At 40.6% G+C, this 23866-nt stretch overlaps 1 protein-coding gene across 19 annotated transcripts in view; it reads left to right on the top strand.

The window, feature by feature from the left end:
- The first annotated feature begins 1243 nt into the window (after nucleotides 1-1243).
- The window catches only part of HERC4 (HECT and RLD domain containing E3 ubiquitin protein ligase 4), a 35966-nt gene continuing 13343 nt past the window's right edge, over nucleotides 1244-23866 (top strand). For 2 of the 19 annotated variants that reach the window (XM_083502454.1, XM_083502458.1), the window contains exons 1-17: nucleotides 1272-1462; nucleotides 1936-2041; nucleotides 5564-5652; nucleotides 6352-6631; nucleotides 7681-7840; nucleotides 8336-8412; nucleotides 8909-9130; nucleotides 9626-9717; nucleotides 11033-11163; nucleotides 11574-11734; nucleotides 12770-12846; nucleotides 14153-14286; nucleotides 16056-16115; nucleotides 16262-16373; nucleotides 17836-18025; nucleotides 19131-19303; nucleotides 20467-20586. In XM_083502454.1, coding sequence (XP_083358580.1) covers nucleotides 6406-6631; nucleotides 7681-7840; nucleotides 8336-8412; nucleotides 8909-9130; nucleotides 9626-9717; nucleotides 11033-11163; nucleotides 11574-11734; nucleotides 12770-12846; nucleotides 14153-14286; nucleotides 16056-16115; nucleotides 16262-16373; nucleotides 17836-18025; nucleotides 19131-19303; nucleotides 20467-20586 — 1935 coding nt within the window. In that variant the 5' untranslated portion in view covers nucleotides 1272-1462; nucleotides 1936-2041; nucleotides 5564-5652; nucleotides 6352-6405. Of the gene's footprint in view, nucleotides 1573-1712; nucleotides 2042-2200; nucleotides 4092-4425; nucleotides 4568-5563; nucleotides 5653-6351; nucleotides 6632-7680; nucleotides 7841-8335; nucleotides 8413-8908; nucleotides 9131-9625; nucleotides 9718-11032; nucleotides 11164-11573; nucleotides 11735-12769; nucleotides 12847-14152; nucleotides 14287-16055; nucleotides 16116-16261; nucleotides 16374-17835; nucleotides 18026-19130; nucleotides 19304-20466; nucleotides 20587-23866 lie in introns of those variants that run through there. The other 17 variants (XR_014525900.1, XM_083502451.1, XM_083502453.1 and 14 more) reach the window with 16 other exon arrangements.

Here is a 23866-nt window from a genome sequence, read left to right as displayed (position 1 = left end):
AATTATTTCCTGACCATTTTCTCCTATTGAGGAAACACTTTATCAACTATCCTGGCATGCAGTCTGCCTAACAAAGGAATGCCGCCTATAATGTGGAGGTTAATTAGACTGAGTTACAAAAGGAAAACAGATAATTTGGTTTAGTTTTTTAAAAAGCAAGTTTTGAATTATTAAGGACCAAGCACAGCAGAAAGCTAGAGAAAAAATCCTTAATAAAGAGCCTTGCATCACATTCAAACTTCCTACAATTATACCAACAGAAACAGGTATATTAAGTGTCTTAGGCTGCAATCGTGAGCTTTCTTATTATTGCTTTACTCATAGTTTAACCATTTAGTGTCAATTTAGCACTTTTCACCGCTTGATTTGAAACGTGTCTCCAATTAACCAGTGAATTAAAAAAATGTTAACTACTTTCCATACAAGTAATTGCCAAAACCACAGATGGCAGGCAGCATGTTAGAACAGACCTTCCCTTTTCCTTCTCACGGGAGGAAACTTCTCTCCTACTGCTTGTGGTGCCTGCTGTGACATGTGTGTGCGCATCATAGGAAAACAAAGAAACAAAAGAAGTCCATGGGCGCTATTCTTCAGAACTATTCCTTCTAGTCGTATGCAAATCTGTGGGAATCAATTACTGTCACAAAATTGTTTTTACGATGCCTTTAAGCCGTATTATAGGGCATCCCTCAGCAAATATATTTGGGCGTTTTACAGTATTAACATAATAGTAGGCAGAAAAGTCAAGTCCCTGCACTGCCCTAAGACCATAGGAGGCAACTCCTAGGGGCTGGGGTCACTTCGGCCCCCCAATAAAAAAAATTGAGACCTCCCTCCCCCCAAATTAATGGGCATTGCCATTCAAAAGGTGTTCACCCACTCCGTCTTCTGATCGATTATGCGGGGCTGGGCTTACCTCCCCCCCCCCAATATTTTATAAAAGGCGGCATCCTTTGCCTAGGAGCCTTGCAGTCTAAAATAGCCCTGGGCCCTGATCCTAATTTACTCAGAAGTAGGTGGGGGACTTACTCCACAGTGAAGTGGATCTCACTGAGTTACTTAAAAAGTGTGTGGAGACCTGAAAGGACTTGCTACCATTTCCCTCAGCTTCTAGAGAGCGAGGCAGGGGGTAGATAATAAGCAACCCCATCTCTCCCCCCTCAGCGAAAGCAACACGAGGGGGAAAGTTGCCCCGGGCCCTTGAGCCTGAGCGTGCTTCCCGCCTGCCTCGGCTGCTCGACGCAGGCGGGCCCGGCGCTTGCGCACTGCGAGGGAGAGCGAGCAAGGCGAGCCGGCGCTGCTGGGCCTGTTTTCTCGGCGCGCCCGCCCGCCTGCTCTCCCGCTTCGGCGCTGCCGCACTCCGGGGCCCGCCTGGGGTGGAATCGTCGGGCCGAGTCAGCCCGGCAGCTTCCTCCGTCGGAGGAGAGAAGCGGGGGCGGACGCTGTCGCGCAGGAGGCTGCCGTGAGTCGGGCAGGGCAGGGCGGCCTTGCTGTGTGTGTGTTTTCCCGAGGGGGTCCACGCTGTGGCCGGGGGTGGAGAAAGGGGGAGGAGAAAGCGGGCTTTCTGGGCTGGTAAGGTGGCCGGCGGGAGAGCGCGGACCTCGGGGTGGAGCGCGGGGCCTGGAAGAGGGGAAGGGGAGAGTCAGCGGAGCACTGCTGCCTGCGGGAGAGAGCTGGGGCTCTCCGGGGCCTCGGTCGGAGGGTCGGGGGCTTCTCTTCAGCCTCCTCGTGACTCACGAAGAGGCGGCGGTGGGCGGAGGGGCAGCGCCGCCAGGAACGAGCCTTTTGGGGTCTGGTGGGCTTTGACAGCTGCCACTCGCCCCTCTTCCCGAGGGGTGCGTGAGGAAAAAGTGGGGCGCTCCACATGCAGGGCTGCCGAAACCTCCGGGGGGGAACGAACCCTGCTAAATAATTATATATATGTTTTGAATCCAGTCGCAGGCCTTTTAGATGAAAAAACCGTTGTGTTGAGCAAATGCAGGATGGTGTGTTTTCGTGACTAAAACACCAGCAGCCTAGAATAGCCGGAGCCTACATACAGGTAGTTGGGTATATCTAAAGTGAAGACAGTACAGTACTCGGTTAAATATATTTACATTCTTATTTTGTTAATAAATACCCAGTGCTTACTGAGTGACCTTTGCATCATTGTAAGGGACATCTGAAGGCAAGAGCTTTTCTTTTCTTTTTTACTTCTTAGTGAGCAGTTGGTTAGAAGGCTACCAATACGCTTTTCCTCATACAAGTAAGAAACAAGTGACAGCAATGTTACGGTTTATTTATTTGCCACTGTTAGTCCAAAGGTTACCGGAGCTGTGAACTGCATAGTAAATTCAAATTAAATATACATTAAAAGTACAGTAATTCAAAATAAGATAATACAGCAAACTCCCAAAATACCCATCTAGATGGGAATCCTAGTTAGCCTTGCTGCAGAAGTACAGAGGGCTTTTGTATTGAAATGAAAGCTGAAACTTGAGAGAAGGAGCTTGAAATGAAACTGAGGGCCCAGTTTCACCTCTGTTCAGGGCAATGATCTGTCAAGGCCCGAAAGAGCTGACCTTACAGAAAATATGCACCCCAGCCTTTTATTCAAGTAGGTCCAGAAGTACTCAATGATGCTTACTTCCAAATAAGTGTATCTAGGACTGCAGCTATGCTTCTCCTACATCTGGATGTTTACTAATGTCAAACTCCGCCAGCTTCACCAAAAATGGGAAGGGGGGTGGGGACAAAAGAGCTACTGTAAAGTTGTTGGAGACTTGACTTGAGCCCTGTGTCAGAAGGTGCTCACTTTTTAATGCTACCTGTCCAAACACATAGCCTTCAGCCAATGCTTAAAAGGTTGACCTAGATAAACTATATAAGCTCAACTGGTTACTCAGTGGGTCTCATCATATTCTGTAAGGCTTACTTCCAAGTAAGTGAGCATAATATTGTAGCCACAGTGCTCCCTCATCCAATGATTCTTTTAGCGCAACAGTTCCTGTTAACCTAGAACCACAGAGATAGCAAATCATAGCATTGCTCTTCTCCTTCTCCCCATTAGACATGCTTAAGGTATGTTGAGTTGCAAGTGGGTGTTTTGCAATTTATTTGGTACTAGTCAGAGTTGTTTCATAACTGCAGCTGCCAAGTCAGAGTTACACCCTTTGAAGGGTTAGTTTGGTAAGCCCCATCCATGGCTTAGAATATAAATCATCTGTGTGTGCCTTTAACCATACCAACTAATTTTCATCTTTGAAATAATTTGAATTTTTAAACTTTTATGGTGATGCAGTAGTTACACATGTGGATCAGGAAATTCTAGCAGACATATACATTAACTCCCTGCTACATTAAGTTGTGAGCTTAATGGAGGTAGGCATAAAGGAGATATGTTTTGGAAGGTGCAATAGTTTGAAAATGAAAGTTGTGGTCCTTTTTTAAAAAAACCATTTTGGAACTTGGCTTTGCACTGTTTTTCATCCAGAGTTGACAGAAAGCTCTTGTGTGTAAGTTTACCCTCCATATTAATGTGCTCTATGTGGGGCTTCCCTCATGCTTGAAATCGGGAAGCTGCAGTTAGTACAGAATGCTACAGCATGATTGCTGACAGTAGTGATGCCTTGTCAGCATGTAATATCTGTGCTTAGAGATCTGCCAAATTTGCTGCTGGGCAAAGTGCAGAAAGAGTGGGGCAAAAGATGTGGATAAGCCCCTAGTCTTTAGACATCTGGAGATTTAGATATTGCTAGTGTTCATCCACAGCATTACTGTGCTTCGTATAAGTGATGTAGCAACAATGATTCATACTGTAGGTGCTTCTGGAAAGCTCTAGGTTCATACAGTAAATCTTTTCAGAGTTATTGGGTGTATGACTAAAACAAACCATTATTCATCTAAATAGAAAGAAATACAGTAAAGCTTTGTCGTATTACGGCCCCCCCCCACCCTTTCTAATTCAGGAATTTTTGCTTTTTAATCTTCTAATAATAAAAATGTTTATACAACTATATGGCATGGCAGGACAGCACAGCCCCTGAATTAGTGAGAGAATAAATTTGCTTGATATTGCCATTATAGTGTTCATTCTAGTGGATGATACAGTGGTGCCTCGCAAGACGAAAAGAATCTGTTCTGTGATTCTCTTCGTCTAGCGGTTTTTTCGTCTTGCGAAGCAAGCCCATTGACGGATTAGCAGATTAGCGCTATTAGCGGCTTTTAGCGGCTTATCAGCTTATCGGATCAGCTGATAAGCGGCTTAGCGGCTTAGAAAAAGGGGGGGAGGGGAAAAAACCCGCAGGAACTCGCAAGACATTTTCGTCTTGCAAAGCAAGCCCATAGGAGATTCGTTTTGCGAAGCACCTCCAAAACAGAAAACTCTTTCGTCTAGCGAGTTTCCCTTCTTGTGAGGCATTCGTCTTGCGGGGCACCACTGTAAAGACTTCCTTGTATCTAGTGTTCAAAAATATTGATCTGGTTGTTTAGCCTCGTCATTATTGTTTTATGTCAATTCCTATTGTTTTATGCCAAATCCTATGAAATGGAACAGTATAAATTCAGCAAAAGAACTTAACTATCAAAGGTGAGCACAAAGAGGAGTGTCTTCTTTAGCATATGGTGAAAGCTGTATAGTGAAGACCCTAGATGCACCCCTATGGGAAGGAAGTCCATAATTTAGGGGCCACCACAGAGTAAGCCATCTCCCAAGCTGCCACTTCTCACACTTCTAAGCATGGCAGAGCTACCAAGAGAGCTCCCTCTGCACATCTTAACACCTGAGAAGATGAGTATGGATAGAGGCTATCTTTCAGATGTCTAGGATCTAAGTTGTTTAAAAGAAATGGTGAAAATAAATCATAGAAATATGCATAAGCGTGCTGAGAGCTATATAGAAAACACTCTGGATCTGCTTGAGTAACCTTGTGTTGCTGTGTGCCTGTTTCATTGCACTGAAAGTAGAATAAGCCCTTTTATTTTTTCTGAAGAAGGGTGATATATATTTTCTAGCACATTTTAATCTAATTATTATTTTTGTTATTTATTAAATTTCACTCCTACTGTTTCTTTGAAAGGTGCTCAAGGCAGCAATTAACCAAGCAATAAAACAATATAATGAAAATTGAAAGGCGTGTTTCAAAACATTTAAAAACGATTAGAAGATCTAAAAAAAGTTAAAGCCAGTCAAATAGCCTCATATCTAATGATTTCAGGGTTGCCAAGAACTGTTTCTTTCAGCCACTATATGCCTGGGTGGACAGGAATGTTTTTCACTTCCTCTTGCATTTTAATAATGAATAAGACAAACATACCTAACTAACTAACTAACTAACTAACTAACTAACTGGGGAAGGGTATTCCACACATGGGGAACCACCACTAACAGCACCCCCCCCCCTTGCCAGTTGTAGGGCCTGAATGGTTGATACTGGAGGAAGCGAAGATTTACCATGCTTTTTCAGCTAGGGGCTCTCTTTAAATTCTATTTTCAGTGATATTCAAGTGGGAAAAAAATATGTGATTGTGTTTGGAGAAATGTGAATTCCCATAACTTTTACCTAATTATGTTCTTATAACATAGGTTGAATTTGCCGTGATTGGCATGGATGTCTGAAGGCCACTTTTTTACAAGTATGTTCCAGCTTTTGGCAGCACCATCTTGAGTGTCTCGTAAGTGTGGCTGGATTTTGTTAACTATCTTGCGGTTTTCAGTCTAAAGCTGCAATCCTGTGCATACCTAGCTAGGAGTAAATCTCCTGGAACTCAGTGGGATCTACTTATCAAGTAAAATATGCTTAGGATTGGGCTAAATATAATCTTAGGGGTTCACTTAAATGTAAAGACATGGGAGAAAATGTGTAAAAATGGTGGGGAAGAGAGAACTGTTCTTTTCCAAGTCTCAAATGTCCAGAAAATTTAATCTCCATGCTGAATTTGTAGTCAGCACAAAAATTTGTCTTGCACAAAAAAATCCTTTCAGATTTGCCATTTTGGTGCTTTCTATCCTGCTGTCATTACTGGTTTCATAAATAGTTCTGGTTTTGACTTTTCTCATCTTACTCGCTTGTAGGAGTAACACACAGCAACCACATTTGGCCTGCAAGAAATGTTTGCAATTTTGATATTTAGAGGTCCAAAAATACTAGCTCTAGCAAAATACTTATTTAAAATTAGATGATTAATATTTTAGAGAACATGTAACAGTCATATTTACATTTTTCTGCTGTAGAATTCTTCTAATGAGACGTGAAATTCTTGGTGTTTTTGTTTGGGCTAATCACAATAATTGAGAGATGAAATTTGTGAATCCTATTATAAATACCAAATCACCTGTATTCTAGTACTAACTTATTTTCTACTCCATTACAGTGATGCTGGATGTTTGAATGCTGAAGCTGGCAGATCATTGAGAGGGCTGGCAACATGTTATGTTGGGGAAATGCCTCTTTTGGACAGCTTGGATTGGGGGGCATTGATGAAGAAGTTGTCCTAGAACCCAGAAGATGCAACTTTTTCATAAACAAAAAGGTTCGAGATGTAGGCTGTGGACTAAGACACACTGTGTTTGTCTTGGATGATGGGACTGTGTATACATGTGGATGTAATGATTTAGGACAATTAGGACATGAAAAATCCAGGAAACGACCAGGTAAGTTAAAACAGTGCCTGTTATTGCTTTAGGTTCTGTATGTGGGTGCAAGTTATACTTGCAGCAGCAGTTGCTTAGATTATGGAAGTGTTTCTAGAATTAGTAGAGCTTCTAGGACCTGCTCTTTTTTTCCTTCTGACTTTTGTACCACTGCTATTGCGTGAAAGCCTCTATTTATATGGAACTGAAAATGCAACAAGATATTTTGTTAAGAAATTGTTGGAGATCTGTTTTTTATATTATTTTTAATTTCTAGAGAACTGTAGCCCATTCAGAGGCAGTATTTAAAATGTATTGTTGACTTTTTATTTTTGTCTGAGAAATTATGTATTAACATTAGTTGATCATTAAGTGTGTTATATTTTAAATTCTTAAAGCAGCAGCAGCTTGATTTCAGTGCTTGGAACCACTGAGGTACTTTTTTCTATTTATGCCAATGACACACTAATTGGACTAAACATGAAGTAATTTTTGGTAATACGAAGTGGGGTCTCTAGAAATAGTTTTATTGAAAATGCTTTAGTCTACAAAACTGCCTAGTCCTCAGTTGCCACTGTGTCTACCTCATGTACTGCTGCTGATTGATAGCACTGTAGTGTTCAACTCTGTTCTAAAATAAAATTCACTAGATAGCTACTAAGGTGCAACTACATATGATTCAGGAGATAGAACCTTCGATTTTTATTGAGGCTCCCTCAATCAGATAGGGACCATGGCACTGAGAGACAGCATCCGCTGTGTCACTTTAGTGATTAAAATTACCTCCCCCACCAAAGCAGTTACTTCACCCAAGGGTGAAAATATATAGGTAGCATAAGTTTGGTTCTTAAGAGAGGAAGAAAAACTACAATCCTTATTAGGCACAGATTAATAGTGAAGTGGTTTCCTACAAGCCAGTGAATTGTGGCTTGTAGCACCTCTGACCTCAGGTAAAGGAGATCTGACATGTTTGTAGGAACACATTTTTGCTAGTTCAGTTGTGCAGTCCATCATGGAAATGTTTGGGCAAGAGCAATGTAACATTATGCTGCTTTTTCTCTTGATTATAGAGCAGGTGAGTGCCTTGGATGCTCAAAATATTGTAGCTGTTTCATGTGGAGAAGCCCACACATTAGCATTAAATGACAGTGGTCAAGTCTATGCTTGGGGTTTTGCTGCAGATGGACAACTTGGCTTGCCTGGAACTGAGGAGTATACCAGAGTGCCCAGGTAAAACTAAATGATAACATAAGCTTTTTTGTTGGTTGTTGTTGTTGTTTTTGTTTTTTTGAATAAAAAAAAACTTTCATCTTAGAAAAATTGTTCCTTTTGCTTTTGTAAAAAGGGCTTATTGCTTCACCTTTGTAATTTTTCAAGCTCAAACTAGTATGGCTAGTTTAACAAGTCAACAGTAAACTATTAGTAGTTTATGAATCTGGCTTGTTTAAACTAGCCATAGATAATGTTAATCCCAGTTCTGGGTGCAGATGATATGGCAAGCTGGGGTTTACTAAAAGTGAGAGTGGAAGCTTCCAAATGACTCTTGAGCTATTCAAGCAGGAGTGGGTAGCATGTGAGTCCAACACTTCTGCAGCTCATTTACATCACACTGAACTGTAATGTTGAAACATTAAGTTGCATTTTCTGTAAGGAAGTAAAGCTTTGTGTTTTTATAGCATTTTGTGCAAAGGCTATTCATTTAATTATGTCTTGTTATTCCTACAGAAACATAAAAAGCTTGTCAGACATCCAAATAGTGCAGGTTGCCTGCGGCTACTATCATTCCCTTGCACTCTCCAAAGGTAATCAATCTCTGGACTGTCTGCTTGTTTTTCTGTATAAATTTAAAATACTCTTACAATGACAATAGAAAAAACCACACTAAACATTTCACATCGTAAAATAGCCAGTGTTCGATAGCTTTGAGAGGACAGAAAGAGTAAACAAGTTTTCAGCTTTGCTCATGCTAAGGAAAGGAAATGTGTGTATTATGAGCATTTATGTTTGCCACTGATCTCCAAATTCTAAAATGTACAGAGATTCCATGCAATACCTGGAACTATTAATATATTGAGAATTGGGCTTTATTTGGAAATGTGTGTGTAGGGTAGGACTTGTTGCCTACCCTACTTCTTTAGCATTTAATTTCAGAAATACCCCTTTTTCTTGGCTGAAAAATTATTGCCACCATTTGAATTCTGTTGTGTATGATAGTGGAGTAATTTTAATTCTTAGAGTGACGTAAATTCCTACAGTTATTCTTCATCTTAAATGTGTGTCTTTTCTTTTCTTCAACAGGTAGTGAAGTCTTTTCCTGGGGACAGAACAAACATGGTCAACTAGGTTTAGGTTATGAATTCAAAAAACAGACTTCCCCACAACGGATAAAATCTTTGCAAGGGATACCTTTTGCGCAAATTACAGCAGGCGGAGCACATAGCTTTGTGCTTACTCTTTCTGGAGCAGTTTTTGGGTGGGGACGCAACAAATTTGGCCAACTTGGTCTTAATGATGAAAATGGTAAGTACACAAAATTTAAAACTATGAACTATATTACTTTCCATTTTAGTTATGATCAGATAATGTGTGCTTGTTTTTGTAAAACCAAATTATGCTCCTCTGCTGAATTGATGCTTGGAGCGTCTGTGTTAGTGGATGAGAAATCCACTAAACTGAAAGTTGCTGAAAGGAAGCGTGGATATTACTGCAGTGCAGAACTACAATAACTTTGAAATGCTTTGCATGCTTTAATTGTAGGAAATAACGGTACTTTCAAAATAGTGAATAAAATACTACATAACTTCCAGGCGCTTTGCTATTTGTTGCACTGTAGTGCTTCTCTGAACAACACGTACTGTGGAATTATAAACCTCAAAGTGCAACAAAGCTATTTGTTATATAAAATAATAATAGTTTATAAACTAAATCAGTAGTTTATATTATTTATTTTTATGTAATTTTATGTAATTTGTTGCAAAGTGTATATTACACTTCCTGATTTATTACAATTTTCAGATAGATATGTTCCCAATCTTCTAAAGTCACTAAGATCCCAGAAAATTGTTTACATCTCCTGTGGAGAAGATCATACTGCGGCTCTTACAAAGGTACTGTAGTAGAAATACTGTATTTCACACTCTTAACTAATTAGTAGATTTGATAGCTTTTCACATGCAGGCTGACTGCTTCAGTAGTGAGGGATTCAGCAGTCTGTAGGAGAGAAAACATGTTCATGTCACCAGTTGGTCTGCTTTTTTGTAACCCTCACTCTTGTCAAGAGAGAATGGTTGCCCAATATTGGGTGTGAACTCCTCCCGCACCAACCCCTTCATCTGAGGGACGATTCACACATTACAGTTGTACTGAGCCACTAACTTGGGCAACGTCAGTGAACCTGCCAAGATCACATGTTGCATCGGCCTGCTCACACCAGCATTTATATAAGCTCGGGGGGCGGGGGGAGAGCTGCTGAAATGTAATGTGTCACTTGCTGCTGACTTGCAGAGGAGGGGAGAAAGAAAGGAGAACTTGTGCTTATTTTCCTTCAGAGCTTTACAAGTTCATGTTTAGAAATATTCCATTGCATTCAGCCAAGCTCTAATAACCATGTGGGCGGCTGCTCCGCTGATGGATGCCATCTCTCTTGCTAGTGCTGAAGCACAGTTTATAGTCTTGTGTGTGTGTTGATTTAATGCAACATACTTTGGTTTATTTACACAGCTGTCATTACATTCAGAATTGGAATATGACATTTACAGTATCTGCAAACAGAAGAATAGTTTAGGTTTTTTGTAAACAAATACTGTTTGCTTTCTCAGTACATAACGTAAAGCTTATATTTAAAAACCTGTGGGATTTTAAATTCAAAATTGAACTCTTGCTTCAGGTAATGTGGAGAAATGCACTTTCTATTCTCTTGAGCAATTCTTGCTCTGCAGTTGAAGTCATTCTTGAAACAAATAAATATGAAAGTGAAAATAGTAGTTCTACTATATTGGGCAGGGCACAATGTCCACTAATAGCATTTTACATTATCTTGTTTATCAGTCTGATATTATCACTAATTTAGGATTTTTTTAATCAACTATGTGTTTTTAAGTTGGAACTCAGCTAAAGATTACATGATTTTTTTGCATGGGTATTTTTTATTACTTGAAATTAAAAATCTGTGTTTTTTAAAAAAAGTTTATGTGATTTATTTTTGGTGTACAGGACTACTGTGAATTTATTTTATTGTTTATACTCTTACACAGTGAGAGACTAAACTATTTATGAAGATAAGCATGTTTGTAAAGGCAATTTATTTTTTATATGTGTAGGGCAAATATCTAGTGCTTCTCCACAGTTGTAACTATTAATTTTTGTACATAAAAAGTATTGGAGTCATCTACAAGTTGCATTCTAACTTCAAATGTTTTTTAGGAAGGTGGGGTGTTTACTTTTGGAGCTGGAGGCTATGGGCAATTAGGTCATAACTCTACTGGCCATGAGATAAACCCAAGAAAAGTTTTTGAACTTATGGGGAGCATTGTCACACAGATTGCTTGTGGAAGGTAAGACCACAGAATGGAATAATTTTATGGGGTGTTTAGCAACTTGAAAAGTGTAAGAAGCAAGTTTACCTCTAGCTGCTGTGGAATTCTCAAAATCTTGTTGGGCACCCCAATTATGTGCCATTATAAAGAAAAGACTGCTGTAAGTTAGCTAGCACATTAGTTTATGCAGCCCAGTGAATTACTTAATTGGATTGGCATGAAGGCTGTCCTATAGGCATAGTAGCCTTCCATCTCAATGCATTACAAGTTCTGTTTTAGAGGCCGCTCCCTCTTTATACCAGGAACAGAACATTGCAACTGTCTTCTCTTAAATTACTGGGGATAGATAAGTCACATATAGCATATGTAATATACTACAGCATTCTCAGTTTCTTACTTCTTGAATTTCTATTCTTTCTTTGCACTAGGCAGCACACATCTGCATTTGTCCCTTCAACTGGAAGAATTTATTCTTTTGGCCTTGGAGGTAATGGACAGTTGGGCATGGGATCAACCAGTAACAGGAAAAGTCCCTTCCCAGTGAAAGGAAACTGGCTTCCTTATAATGGAGACATCCCACTAAATTCAGGTAATAATGCTTTCTTTAGTTGTATATATATTTTTGGAGTGTTGGGGGAATTATTTTAAGAATAGTTATATTGTGATAATGGGTAAGGGACTGGGTTTGCCTCATGAGATTTTTGTGTTTACTATAGAAGCAATAAATGCTGCACCAATATGTTGCAAATTGGAAACAAGGACCCCTAACATATCATAGTAACTGCTGCAAGAACAACTATTGCCAGGATATGGAAACCATTACAGTTATTAACTATGGACCAATGGTATAATGCAGTTTGGCAATCAGCATTATTAGAAAAACTGAGAGCAAAATTAAAAGTAGCAAGAGGCCAAAATAAACACGACAGATTTTTGCAGTCTGGTGTGACTTTATTGATTACAGAAATAATGAGACATAATATAGAACAGTACCCATAGTTTACAGCACAGTCTGTACAAGTTTTATTATTTCCCCCCCTTCCCCCTTCCCATAAATTCCTATAAATTCTGATAGTTGTTGATACAAAATACCTTTGAATTTTGATCACTGATCTAAGCAATACACATAATAACTAATAATTTTGGTATATACACTGACAAAATTTTGTTAATATATTCAGAAATGTGTATCTGTTTATTGTTGTGTTGTTTTACTTTTTTACTTTTAACTTTAATTATATATAATCACAGCATGTTATGCTCTAATGTAAACAAAGATAGATCTCAATGCAACTATGGTAAACAGTTTAAAGATGAAAATGAATAAAAATTCTTACTCAAAAAATAAATAAATGCTGCACCATTTTCCATACAAGTCAACTCTAGTTTTTCTCTGAATGAACTTGTTGATCTATGAGAGTGCAGAGCAATAATTGTGAATGTGATTCGAAAAGGAAGGTTGCTGTGTGTGGTGTAAAATGCTAGTATGCAGACCTGCTATTGGCAAAAGTTACCTGATGTTCTTGCAAAAGTGGCATCCCTCAATTTCATTCCTACCTAAATAAAAGACAAATTATTTTCAAGCTATCCTCTTGATGTTAACATCATGCTATTTTAATTATAGATCGTGAAGAATATTATTATGTACATAGGATTTTCTCTGGTGGAGACCAAAGCTTTTCACATTACGTTACTCTACAGGTAGTTCATCTCATTTTTAAAATCTATAAGCTGACTTCTGTGTTTACTCAGTAAAGTGCTTAGAACTGAATCTGATACTTGGAACTTTGACTTTGTATTAGTGTTGCTTTCCATTTGCTTCACTAGAGTATTCTTTAAAATATAGTGCAGCTAGTGTAGCTTCAGTTGTGTATTATTGTACCTTAAGATAAAACTTTTCCCCCATATTTTAAGTGGTCAAAATGCTTTAGGATTTGGTGTTAAAGTATCTGAAATTTGTTATTTGTAAATTGTTTAGAGAAAATTAAGCTTCATTTTGTTAGCTGATAAAGCAAAAATCAGTTCCTAAACAAAGCAATCTTTCTTTTTGAGGATTGGTGTGCATACATAATATTTAGAGTTTAGTGACTGAGACAATCCTTATTTTAAGTTAGGGAAAGCTGTAAACTAGAAGTATGGATTCATAGAAATACAAAGTTTTATTGGAACTGTCTGCATTCTTTAAATATAATTTTATAAACGTTTTAAATTTGATGTATTTTTATCTGTTTTGTTTCATCACAGTATATTTTATGTTTTATTCATCACCCTGGATGAAGTGCAGAATATAATTTTTTCAAGCAAATAAAATAAAAATGCCTTCTATATCACACACAGGATATGAATGTCCATTATGGTGATGTCAGCTTGTTATGTACATCCTGGCTCTCCACCTATGAGGATGGGAAACTTTTGACCCTTCCAAGTGTTGTGGGACTTTAACTCCCATCATCCCTGACCATTGGCTATGATGGTGGGGGCTGGGGGGAGCTGGAGTTCAAAAACACCTAAAAGACCACATGTTCCCCATCCCTGTTATATCATATTGTTAAAAACAGCCTATTCAGCCTTTAATTTAGATGGAGGATACCTTGCCCTGAAATGCCCTACTGCAGCAAGGGAAATCTGTGAAGCACCGATGTGAGTGTATTGAACTTAATGAATTAATCTGTGGGTGATAGTTGCATGCAGGAAAGCATGACTACAGCTGGATTGGGGCCATTATGTATGCTGAGCTCCACTTAGCACTCCTGAAAAAAGGGAAATTTTAAAACAATTTTTAAAAAAGCATTTTATATAAATCTTCTCAGATAATATAGAAACCAACCAGCTTGTGTGCATAATGCTTATTTGCAACAAGTTCAGAAGCAAAATGGGTGGACTGCTCAAGAGTAAACATGAAACAAAGTTGTATGGTGTAGTAACTCTAAATATAGGGATTTCTGGAAATTAGCCATAGTTAATGGGGGGAAATATTTCTATGTATAATTTGCCACTCAAAATGTAGGATTTGGAACCTCCAGATGACTTCAGATACCCATGTGCTTCGAAGCAAATCTGGACTGTGAACGAAGGCTTCATTCAGAGGTTGCTGTACTGCTCATCTTCAGGATCAGGGAGGCTCCCTGCAGAGATAGCAAAGTAAGAATGGTTGTTGTTGCACTTTTGGGCATATCTTGCAGATGGTGGTGTTGTGTGCTTAACTTTACAGAACCATCCACTTGGCTCCTGCGTTTGAATGTATTACTCTTACCTCATGGACGCTCAGCTTAGTTAACATAGGAAGAGCTCTGCTTAAAGGAAAGGATTACAGTAGGAATGGGAGAGGGAAGGAAACACACTTGACAATGTCTGTTAAATTCACTAAGAAGTATGATTGAGCTTTGTAGAAAGTTTCTCTCCTTTTAGTCTTTTCAAGTGTAGTGTATGTTAAGCTATGTTTTCTTGTAACATAGGATTTTTCCTTTCAGTATGGCTATCTGTATGTATTGCTACCTTTATTGGTTGATCTGCCCTTTGCAGAACTGAACTATTTTTTAAATGAAATTGGAATTTTTTTTATAAACGTGTAAGAAGTGAAAAGGTGTCCCCTTAATTCTACTCCTGTACTGTCTTCTAGTGGTCATGATTCCAGTATCTCTCAAGCATATCATAGCTCTATAATGAATTGATAGGTGTCTGACTCTAATAATAAATAGAAATATGCTGAATTGATGCTTTTCTGTAAACATTGGCTCCATTTCACCTATTAATATACATACATTCTTCATTTCGATCCAGAGACTCACAAAAACATTTTCAAAAGCAAAATAAAACAGAAATACAGGGAAAGGATTCCAAGGCGGTTACTAGGTTTTATCCAGAGCATGTAGGTTTCTGTTTCTTATTCTTTCCAAGAGGAACTTAGCCATAGCCAGGATAGTATCATTTGACATATCTCCAAGGAGGTACTTAAGATAGAAGGTTTTGGATTTTCCAGTTTACCAAAAGGGGTTTAATTAATTGATCCCTAGCTTGTTTGAATTGCTCACAGTGTAGTGGGATATGTTTCATAGAGGCAACACCCTGAGAGCATAAGGAGAGCCTGTTCTGATAGGGTATACCAGACAGTCTGCCGTTTAGTACTTCTGAAGGGATTACATTTAATCTGGCTTTGGTGAATAATTGGCAATAGTTAGGTTCAGACAGATTCATGAAATATGATGGTAACTGAAAATCATGGCCATAGTGGATTCCAGTTGCAAACGGTCCACAGGTTACATAAGATATGGAATGAAGATTGCTGTATAAAATATCCCATAACCTTTGCCTCAGGGATTTAAGGGCAATGTCGTAGCTCAAATGATGTAAAAAGGATGGTGAAAGACCAGTTGATGAGGCTTTTCGGATCATAGTTTTCAACCATGAACTGACAGACTCTTTTTTGGTTAGATGTAAAAGTAATCCCTTCCCCAGGCCAAATACCAGTATTTCAAGGCAGCCCACCACACTTTATTGGAGAGTGGACATTCACCTGTTTCCAACAATAGAATTGAATTAGGGACACAATTTGGGACCTGAAGTAGGAGCCAAAGGAACTTAGTCTGGAACCCATCTAACTTAGAAAATAGACCATTGTACCAGACATCTGAAACATAAAGGAGTTGGGAAACAGATTTTGTGTTAAAGGCCCTTATGGCTGATAGAACATAGTGAGCTCTCTTTGTGAAAAAGAAACTGAGTATAGCAACGGAATACAGTATTGCTCATTTCGGCCTTCTGACAGATACTCTGCCAGTGGCAATTCCAGGACTTTGTGTGGTGAAACAACTGCCATTGACTAGAATGTCAACAGTGATTATTACAGACTGTTAGAACATTGTAGTAAATTTAACTTTGTGTATATATTTTTCTTATTCTTTCTTTAATAGTGAAATCGATGGAACATTTTCCTCAGCTGGCTGTCTAAATGGAAGTTTTTTAGCTATCAGGTCAGTGGGTGATACACAATATTTTAATGCCCAAGCCACAAGATTTAATGAAAGTTTGGAAATAATTAAGAATTACATATTCATTTAAAAGTATAGAGAATAAGTAGTGGAAAGCAGAATTTACTTACTGCTTTTTGTTTTCATAGCCATGATGATCATTACAGAACTAGTGCCAGATACTCAGGGATTGACATGAATACTGCTCGACTTCTGTTTCACAAACTTATACAGCCGGAACATCCTCATATATCTCAGCAGGTTTGTCCTGAAATCCTTACTGCACCTAGTTTCAAATCCAAGGTATTACACTGTGTTAAACAATTGGTGGTTCTTTTTGCACAGAACTGGTAAATTTAGGTTTGTAATGCAATGCTTGATGCTTTGTTGAAATATTCTATACTTTTAAAAAAATGTAAATTGTAGTAGCTCCACAGAGTTGTCAACATTTTGAGATTTTTTAAATGTACTTCAGTTAGTGTTTCAATGGCTGGATTTGGGAATAACACTCAGCCATGGGTTGTTCAGGTGAGTTCTGCCTATGCCTGTGAGCATCCTGGCCAACCATTTATGGTTTGTTTGTGCCCAACAAATCATGATCTCAAACTATGTTTTGAAGTTGGCTTGTGAATCTCTGCTTTTAGTTACCTCTGAACTTCAGATCCTTAGATTTGAGCTTAGTTTGTCACATCGCTCAGAAGCCCTTGCCTGGCAACAGAGGTGTAAAGGAAAAACAGCTAGAAAATGAAATTGTTCATGCAACTAAGAGGTTATCACTGATACTTTTAACAGATCTCTCCATCCTTCACTACTGTGCCCAGTAACAGGCTCATTACCCTGCAGGCCTCATTGCTGATGAGCCCTATGAGAAAGAAAAGTAGTAAGAGACCACGAGCATTTCCCCCTAATATCTAATGAGAGATATATGTTTAAAAGCTCACCTTTGTTCTTAGGAAGGACTATACTAACAGTTCAACAAATGCAGTTGCAGATTTTGATCTAAAAGCTTCCCCTGTCACCCATTCACTTCCTGATAAACTCAGTTCATTCCTAGTTCTGAGAAACACTTGTTACTGAAAGAATAGCTAGAGCAGACAGAACTTTTGCTCAAGAGGATTGCAAGGAAAGGGTTGGTTGATAGTACCTTTAGGACTATTACTTTGCTCAGGGGCTTTTGGAGCCATTAAAGGATCTTGAGCAGAATGTTCGTTTCCTGTCTGCAGTTGGCCAGTGGCAAAAGAAGTGGTAAGTTGATAAAGGCCTTCTGCTCAGCAACCATCTATTCACAAGAGGATTTTGGGGGGGGGGGGAATCACCAGGCAAAACAAGCCACAGTTTCTTTGATCATCTGTGGTTGGGGTCCTGGTTTCTTCAGCAAACCATGGTGATAGCAAACTATGGCTTAGTTTTATGTCTGACTAGAATGGCTCCAACCCCTGAACAGAAACACTCCATAGTATGAAACTGTGTTTCAGGGCCGCATTGCTCATGTTGTAATGTGTGTTGTACTCCAGAACAGATATGAAAGGTAACTTTCATCATTCTCGTAAAATAGCTGTTATAAAAAACATTTATTGTGATTAAGGAGCTCTGGATTTTGTTGTTTTTTTAAAAAAACAAGTTTATGTTCAAATTCATTTTTTTAAAAAAGTGTAAAATGAGTTATTATAATAGAAAATGATTTTAGTTTAAAACCAGAATCTATTTTGTACCACATTCCCAGGTTGCAGCTAGTTTGGAAAAGAACCTTATTCCTAAACTGACTAGTTCCTTGCCTGATGTTGAAGCCCTAAGACTGTTTCTAACCCTGCCAGAATGCCCACTAATGAGTGACGCAAACAATTACATGACACTAGCTATCCCATTTGCAACTGCTATTGTGAATCTAGAAAAGGCTCCACTGAAAGTACTTGGTAAGGTTTCTTTTGTTTAATTTGTATGTCTTAATCTGCTGCAAGGGTGTGGCAGCTTGCAAAACTAACTGTGGGCATATATAATCTCTCAAACTGTTCTTGCTATCAGTTTTCACCTTCTGTTCATTGCACTACTAAAGGGAAGTGCTGTTGCATATAGATATTCTTGTGTAGCTCTATGAGCAAGTGTTGCTTTGTTTGCATACCACTGTAAACCTTTATTAATCGTTTGCCATGAACACACTGCCTCTGGCCACTTATTCCTCCACATTCTCGATGGGTGGAAACAGTGATCCCTGGCATAGCATTAAATGCAAACTAGAAATTGTGGTTTATGTCAGTCCTAAGGTTTGTTTTTTGCTTACTGATAGTGTTTGTTGGAGTGAAAAATACGTAATGTATTTCCTCTTGCCATTAGCAGGTACAGTGGTACCTCTAGTTGTGGACTTAATCCATTTCGGGGTGCCGTTTGCACCCCGAAAAGTCCACAACTAGAGTGCCTCTTCTGCGCATGTGCGCGGTGCGATCAAGCACATGCGCAAAGCGCGCAGATCGCTTCTGAGCATGCACAGGCAGTGAGCCCGGAAGTAAACACTTCTGGGTTTGCCACGTTCGTAAACTGAAAGTCCGTAACAAGAGCGGAATGTAACATGTATGATTGTACGAGGCAAATATACCAGAAAGGCATAATAGTAAATTATAAATAATAGTAAATTATCAACTATGCTCTACTGTGATACAGATTTATAATTTTGAGGCCAAGTTATTTTTTAAATGCGAAATTGCTCAAGTGTCCAATGAAATTTCTTAAACTGTCTTTTTGAATTCATGATAGTTAATAAGCAGGGTTTCTTGCGACTGTTTGAGAGATATCTCCTCAGGGATAATAAACTTTGCACTTCCCTTTGTAACATCCAAAAAACTATGTCTCCTATTCTTACATATTAAAAGGATGTTGATATGGAGTGGAAAAATGGATGGTCTAATTTATTCATTGCTGAACAACTAATGAACTTGAGATCTAGACAGTATTAGTTACATATAAGTCCTGTTAAGTTGTGCAATGTTTTCGTCTGCTAGATTTGCTTTTCCCTTTTATTGATAGAAAACTGGTGGTCTGCATTGGAGCCTCCATTGTTCCTTAAAATAGTGGAACTTTACAAGGATGTTGTTGTCCACCTACTTAAATTGTACAAGATGGGCATTCCAACTTCAGAGCAAAGAATCTTCTCTAGCTGCCTGCACTCTTCTCTCAAGGTTTTGGAAATTTTGCACAGGGTAGGTCTTTGCAGTTTGTATCCTTATTTCTGCTGCCCGTTACATTTTGGCTGATGTACTGTATCATTGATGCAATTGGATTTTCACTGAGTCTAGAAGTCTAGAGTTTAGAAGTCTGAACTTTCACAGTAAGTTGTGGCTGTGTGGACCATTGGGATTTGTTTGGAATCCGTATAATCATTGGATGGAGTATTTCCTCATGTTCTCATGAAGAGACATGCAAGACCATTCTTTAATTTAATGTAACATCAGAACTGATATCAAAGCATACGGCTCTCAGTATATGGACTCACCCAAACCACAGAAGTTGAAAGTTCATGCCAATATTACAAATGGAGTCAAAATTTATTTTGTGAACAACATACCTTCCTTTAGCAAAGGCAGAACCACAAAAGAGAAATCACTAAGGCTGCAATTCTATGCATACATGCATGCATTCTGGTTCAATGTCTTAAGATCTGACACTGCATATCGAAATAGCTGACAAGAAACATGTGGAACCCCACTTTTCAAATAGTCTTACTCACAGGCTGCCTGGTAATAGCAAGTACTTTTATTATCAAGTTGGTTTTTGGAGTGCATCTTGGAATAAAATGCATGGTTGTTTTTACACTAACCTTTTAATGTTTACAACTTAATATATATAAACAGTATCATTCTATAAATAAATAATTTAAAACACATTTTCTCTTGCTGCTTATCAGTTATAAATAAGCTTGGTCACATTCAGCAAACAAATACCAACCCCTAAAGTGGGAGGGAGAAAGCATCATATCAAAAATGTCCTTAAAACATCAGCCTGTTCCAGCCCCTCCCCATTCTGTGGCTGAAAGCGGTGCACACAGAAAATGGCTGTTCCCTGTAGTTTATAACTAAATCATTGTGTGACTCTGACATATTCCAGTCTTGTTATGCTTTGGGAAAGGACATATATTTATAAATGAAAATAGTTTAAGAGTTCAGACAAATTATTCCTCTTTGTGAAGAAGGCTGGCTAACATAGACAGCAACTTCCAGACTCCATAGTATGGCAATACCTTTATTAGGCCAGCCAAAATATTGCAAATAGCATTTCATATACAAGTCTGAAGAAATAGTTTTAATAGAATAGAGTGAAATGTAAAATATTCTCAGTGACAAACTGCATTCTCTTTAAAATGCAGGTAAATGAAAGAGGTGGGCAAATCATACAATATGATAAATTCTACATACATGAACTACAGGATTTGATAGACATAAGAAGTGACTACTTCCACTGGATTCAGCAGCAGGCATATGGAATGGTAAATGTCCCATTTTGTTTTCACTATGCGTTATAAAATACACTGCATGGGCTTGAATTCACATTGCATAGCTGCTCAGTTGGATGAATTGTATGGCTCAGTGTTCCCAATACAATAAATAAATTCCTGCAAACAGATAGCTAGGTGTGGGAGAGAAGGGTGTTCTGCCTAACATGCTAGATTTCTATGGATGGTATTTGTCAGGGAACTGCCATCAGAGCATCAGGTGGTGGAGGGACTCAGGCAGGATGAAAGAGACTCAACTGCTGAAGCAGGGACCAGCAGGGGGAGGAGTGGGTCTCTGAGGGAATGCGAGCAGGAGGGAGGGCTCAGGGAGGCTTCCAGCGAGAACAGTGGGGAGGTATCGGAGTCTCCCATAGGGAGACCCACACCTCGCAGGAAACTGTCACGCCGTGAGTCCAGGAGACGCGTTTCCGTTAAGGAACTTCTTTGCTGGAAACGCTTCCGCAGACAGCCACTGTCGGACTCTACTAGTGACTAGAGCAGACATGTCTGAGGAGCTCCGTCACACACGGAGGTTTGTGGGGTCGCACAAACTCTGAGGGAGCACGTTTTCACGCACAAGCAGCTAATCAAACCCTCACAGCAGTCCGACAGTCTTTGTACGCTGCCTGTGCAAGAGAAGGCATCATGAGCGAACCAACCGGAACCGGAGGAGCAGGGGCTGGAGCTGGTCCAAGCTTGGAAGATAGATACCGAGCGTTGGAGGTTCAACTGGCCCTGCAGACGGCGAGGTTGGAGGAGAGAAGGGCTCAGGATGCAGACAAGAGAGCCACGCAATTCCCCAGAAAGGTACCAGGATTGGTGCAGAAATTTGGGGGGGACCCCAAGGACTACCATGCTTTTAGGACAGAGATGCAATATGCCCTTAATGTGCAGTTCGATGAGTTCCCTGATGAGGAATCGCGAGTTGCTTTTGTAATTGGGCATCTTGAGAAAGGGGCTAGAGACTGGGTTCGACCCCTAATGGCAACGCACAATGACATACTAAAGGACACAATGAAGTTCTTTCGTGCAATGGATATCATGTTTTCCAGCGATATTGAGGAAGGGGTGGTGCGCAGACAGCTAATGGCTTGTAAGCAGGGAAGTCGATCTGTCCGTGAATATTGGACTGAGTTTACCATGCTGATTCACAGACTGAGTTGGGATTTATCGGCGGCACCCGTTCAAATGCTATTTGAAGAAGGTCTTTCTTCGGGGGTGAAAGACGAGCTGGCACGGAGCCCCAGGGCGGAGTCTATGGATCAGCTGACCAAATCTGCGCTGACCATAGGAGCGCGGCAGGAGGCAAGAGCCTTGGAGAGGCGGGAAGGGAGAGGGGAACGTTGGAAGGAGTTCCGCATTCCAGACATTCCTGAGCCAGCTTTCCCGCCGGCAGAGCCGATGGAAATCGGAACAGCGCGCGCGCGCGCATTTTCAAAAACCAGCGAGGGAGCTAAGAAGGAGGGAAAGGGCCCCCGGAAATGCTATCTCTGCCAACAGCCAGGCCACTTTGCCAGAGTCTGCCCCCAGAGGAAGGAATGGCAAGGGATGGTGGGAGCTGTTGAGGGGGGAGAAGAAGGGGGAGCGGAGCAGGTAAAAGCCAACGCCTGGTTGCCACAATTGGGGCACTGCAGCCAGGCCAAAGAGCAGTGAAAGTGCCCGTGCCAGAAGCTCCTCGACCTGCTCTAGTGATTGAAGTGTCGCTAGAGCTGCAGAATGGGCCCCCCCTAAAAATAAAGGCGCTATTGGACTCAGGCAGCTCCTGCAATTTTATGAGCAAGGAGTTTGCTGCTGAACACCAGATACAGACCATCCCTTTAAGCAACCCCCTGCAGGTGACCACGATTGATGGCAGGGAGTTGTTGGGAGGAGGAGTCCGCTTGCAGACTGTCCCAATGATAATGAGGGTGGCAAGGCACACAGAACTGATAGCGTTTAATGTGGCCACCCTGGGAGGCGCTCCCATTATTTTGGGAATGAGCTGGCTAGCTCTACATGATCCGCTGGTTGGCTGGCATCAAAGAGTGGTGTCCTTTGGTTCAGCACATTGCCTAGAACACTGCAAAGGGGAGAAGGGTTCAGCAGGGGCCCAAGCCACCCTAGCAGGGACTGAAGTAATGGGGAAGGTGAAGGTACCACCACAGTATGCAGATCTCAGCGACGTGTTCAGCGAGAAGGAAGCTGACCAACTACCACCTCATAGACCCTTTGATTGTCAGATCAATTTACTACCAGGAGCACAGCTTCCCGTGGGCAAGTTGTATGCCATGTCAGACAGGGAAATGCAGGAGTTGCGAGGGTTCATTGACAAGAACCTGAAGAGAGGCTTCATCAGAGAGTCCAAAGCAGCAGGGGGGAGCCCAGTGTTCTTTGTGGACAAAAAAAATGCGGACAAGCCGAGACTTGTATGTGATTTTAGGCGGCTGAATGCAGTGACTGAACCGGTGGCGTTCCCTATGCCCAGAATTGATGATATTTTGACCAGGGTGAGGAAGGGAAAGATTTTCACAAAGCTGGATCTAAGGGGGGCGTACAACCTGATACGCATAAGGAAAGGGGATGAATGGAAAACCACCATGTTTACCCCTTTGGGGGCGTTTGAATACCTCGTTATGCCATTTGGATTACAAGCAGGCTCCGCGTGTTTTCAATCTTTTATGAACCACGTGCTGGGCCCTTTGCTCTACAAGAATTGCGTTGCCTTTCTAGATGATGTGTTGGTGTATTCTGAGAATGAGGAGCAACATGTGAGAGACGTCAGAGAAGTGTTGAGCAGACTGCAAGCCAACAGGCTGTGGGTCAAACTGGAGAAGTGTCGGTTCCATACCAAGGAGGTGGAATTCCTGGGGTACCGCCTGTCAGACAAGGGATTGGCCATGGATCCCGGCAAGGTACAGGCAGTGCTGGAATGGAAAACACCCAAAACCAAGAAGGATGTGCAGAGGTTCCTAGGGTTTGGAAACTTTTATCGTAAGTTCATCCGCAACTTCGCCCATCTGACGGCGCCCATCACTGACTGTCTCAGCAGTAAAAAGAAGTTTGTATGGACGGCGGAGGCGGAGCGAGCGTTTGAGGAACTGAAAAGGGCCTTCGCCTCTGAAGAACAACTTCTGCATGTGGATTTACGAAAGAAGCTAAGGGTTGAAACAGACGCATCTGACAGAGCCATAGGGGCGGTGCTTCTTCTGCAGCCGGGGAAGGAGGAGTCAGAGTGGCGTCCGTGTGCCTTCTTCTCGCGGAAGCTGAACAAATCCGAGAGGAACTACACGGTGTA

The sequence above is a fragment of the Podarcis liolepis genome (genome assembly GCF_965112155.1).
Source record: "Podarcis liolepis genome assembly, chromosome: 5".
In the NCBI taxonomy this organism is placed as follows: domain Eukaryota; kingdom Metazoa; phylum Chordata; class Lepidosauria; order Squamata; family Lacertidae; genus Podarcis; species Podarcis liolepis.
The sequence above is the reverse complement of the archived record's forward strand: the minus strand, read 5'-3'. Positions and strand labels throughout refer to the sequence as shown.